Genomic DNA, 2,906 nt, shown 5'->3' with positions numbered 1-2,906 from the left:
GATCTCCTCCCGGGTTTTCAGATGACTCCTCTCTCTATACTTAATATATTTCAGCCAAAAGTCATATATTAAGGGAAATCTGTTATAGAATCATTCATCACTCCTATAGACCTGATGCTCTTTTATGGCCCTAGGCAGTTAATTTCTCTATGCAGACTTGACTATATATTAAAAAAAAATATCTCAAATTCCATATGTGACTCTGCCCATACTAAATCACATACATACGCAATACCATGACATTATACCCTTGTACACCTTTTAAAATATGAAAAAATAAAACAAAATGATATTTTCCAGGAAGGGTTTACAGGTTTTACCAAGAGCCCACCTACAGGAGTCCGTGGCCTAATTGAAATAACCAATTTGAGGTGGTATATATACACCCCTTTGGCAGGCTTAATACATATAAGAAGAAAGATATCAACATTATACTCGATTTCTCCCTGATAAAGTCTGATTTTCTTGTGCCTCTTGCACTCCCAGTCTCTAGGAAACTCTGGTTTACTTTGTATAGATTCTTAGCATCCTTATCTATCATTTAATTGCACCTATTAGAGAGGTTGTCTTTGTGGCTTGGGCTGGATGGATCTGGAGGAAGGCTTCTTCGGTGCCTTTGGCCTGGATTAGGTTTTATCTTTCCTGTACTTACTGTTGTTAATCAATAAAGAAGCTCATGTCTTGTTCCTGATATATGTTTTCATATTATGGATGATGGTTTATATGTTTATATATGATGATCTAACATATTACTATGTATTAAAATTGAATTATCTATTACGTATATGCTTATGTGATTGATTTATAGGTCTACAAATCTTGGAGGAAGTAGAGGGTTCGGCCCCTATGGGAGCATATTCAATTGTAGGACCTTCGGGTATGTTTCCAAATCCATTTTTGGTAGTTCATATGTTTGGAATGCTTTTCTGAGTGCTTTTTTATTATTATGTTGTCATGCTCTATTGAGGTTTTTAACCCTTTCCTTAGGGAATTTTTCCTGCCAACATTTCCCAAGACTCTCTTGAGCTTCCTCACAAAATTGGCTTCTTCTTAATCTGATTCACAACATGAATGATCATGCTCTTCCTTGGGATCCTTAGTTGCTTTGAAGGTTGACTCCTTTTCTATAGGATTGCCATTGGAAATTCTCATCTCATAATTAGTGAGAGTGCTAGGTATCTGATCCAAAGTGAGAGATTTTAGATTGGTAATATTCTCAATGGCGGAAACCTTTGGATTATATCTCTCAAGAAGAGATCTCAATATCGTTTGAACTATTACATGCTCTTCTAATTTCTCAACAAGGCCTCTTATAATGTTCACAACCTCATCAACTATTAAGAAGTAATTTGCAATATCTTCATCATCATTCATCCTTAGATGCTCAAATTTCATTGTAAAACCTAGAAGTTGAGCTTGCTTTAACTTCTTGTCACCTTCATAGAAACTACTCATTTTGTGTCAAATAGATTTTGCTATTGAGCAATCCATAACCTTGACTAGTTCTGATTCAGTTAGGCTTGGAAGCATAGAGTTAATATCTTTAACATTGCATGTGAACTCCATCTTTTGATTTTTAGTAATCACTGTTGGAGGCTTTTGATATTATTCTTCTACTGCATCCCATACATCAGCGCCAAGTGATTGAATATAGGTCTTCATCCTTACTTTCCAAAACACATAGTTTGTTCCATTGAACACAGGTGCCCTGTTGGTGAATCCTCCTTCTTGGTTTTCCCTGGAAACTGTTAAACTGTTCTAAAGTAACCTGGTTTTATTTGATATAGATTGTTAGAAACCAGGTCAATAATGAAAGGGCAGGGTGAATCAATATTGGAGGCATTTTACAACGTTCTTTTAATTTCACAATATATTTGGACACCAATTTAATACTTCAAAAATTAATTCAAATGAGCATGCTAATAGTCAACATAAGGAACACAAGATATCACACATAGATTTTTTAAAACTTTTCTTAAATCTCTTCATAAGGCAAGCTACTACATGTTGTTACAAAGTTCTCTGGCTACAACTAGAAGGAAGCAACTACTCCCTAATTTATTAGCTACAAATGAAAAGAGATACAACCCCTAAGTTTATTAGCTAATGAAAGGAGCTTCAACCCCTAAATATTTATCAACAACTACTGGAAGGAGATACAACCCTTGATTTTCAAGCTTCTACTTTCATGACCTCAATAATTCATATTCCATACAATTTTCATACTCAAATCATGAAGGCCACTTCCATACATAAACAAATAAATTTGACTCCTCAATCTCTCTCCAAAACCACCATACAAACACCTTCAACAATATTTCATTCATTGACCAAATCACCGATCACACCAACAACATCAATCCAACTCACACAGTCATCCATTCATTATTACAATCTTTACAAATTCAATTGTGCTTATATAGATTTTGGACTGATATTTTTGGTTCTTTGCTATTTAGTTTTCTTTCACTTTTATGCTTGCATGATTATTTATTTTTTCTTTTATCCTATTTCAAATATGTCTTCTGAACTTTCTCTCCAAGTCTTCTAGTTCTCCTTACCCGTTTCTGCAAGAAAATCTGAGCTTAACTGCTCAACTTTGCTATTCTGGAATTTTTACAGGATTTAGCTAGGACTTTCTAAATTTGGCACATTGCCAAGATTAGCCAAATTTCCACATAACTTCCAAATATTTCCACTTCCACCATTGGAGCTGCTAACTCGTTCATGCCTTTATATTAAACTTTAGCGTTGTGCTTTATTCGGCACAAACACCAAATTTCGATGCCAATCTTATGTTGTTAACCCGTTCATGTTTTAGGCCTTCAAACATAGCCCTAAGCACCTTAACATAGGCCCAATGCCTTTTAATAAAATACTAAGCTACTTACTTGTTCACACATAAG

At 34.8% G+C, this 2,906-nt stretch overlaps 1 protein-coding gene across 1 annotated transcript; it reads right to left on the bottom strand.

Annotated features, from left to right (window-relative positions):
• Window positions 1-1,050: 1,050 nt before the first annotated feature.
• LOC149192750 (uncharacterized) lies at window positions 1,051-1,455 on the bottom strand. The gene has a single exon (XM_089407093.1). It carries the CDS (start codon window positions 1,453-1,455, stop codon window positions 1,051-1,053), a length of 405 nt encoding a protein of 134 aa, XP_089263219.1.
• Window positions 1,456-2,906: the final 1,451 nt, after the last annotated feature.

Source organism: Pinus tabuliformis, chromosome 2_2 (genome assembly GCF_031772625.1).
Source record: "Pinus tabuliformis cultivar Carrire ecotype Pingquan chromosome 2_2, CPIR1, whole genome shotgun sequence".
Lineage (NCBI taxonomy): Eukaryota > Viridiplantae > Streptophyta > Pinopsida > Pinales > Pinaceae > Pinus > Pinus tabuliformis.
This window is presented reverse-complemented; position numbering and strand designations above follow the sequence as displayed.

Excerpts from the sequence above, each read along its gene's own strand:
- LOC149192750 (XM_089407093.1), bottom strand. The coding sequence starts at position 1,455 with ATGAGTAGTTTCTATGAAGGTGACAAGAAGTTAAAGCAAGCTCAACTT.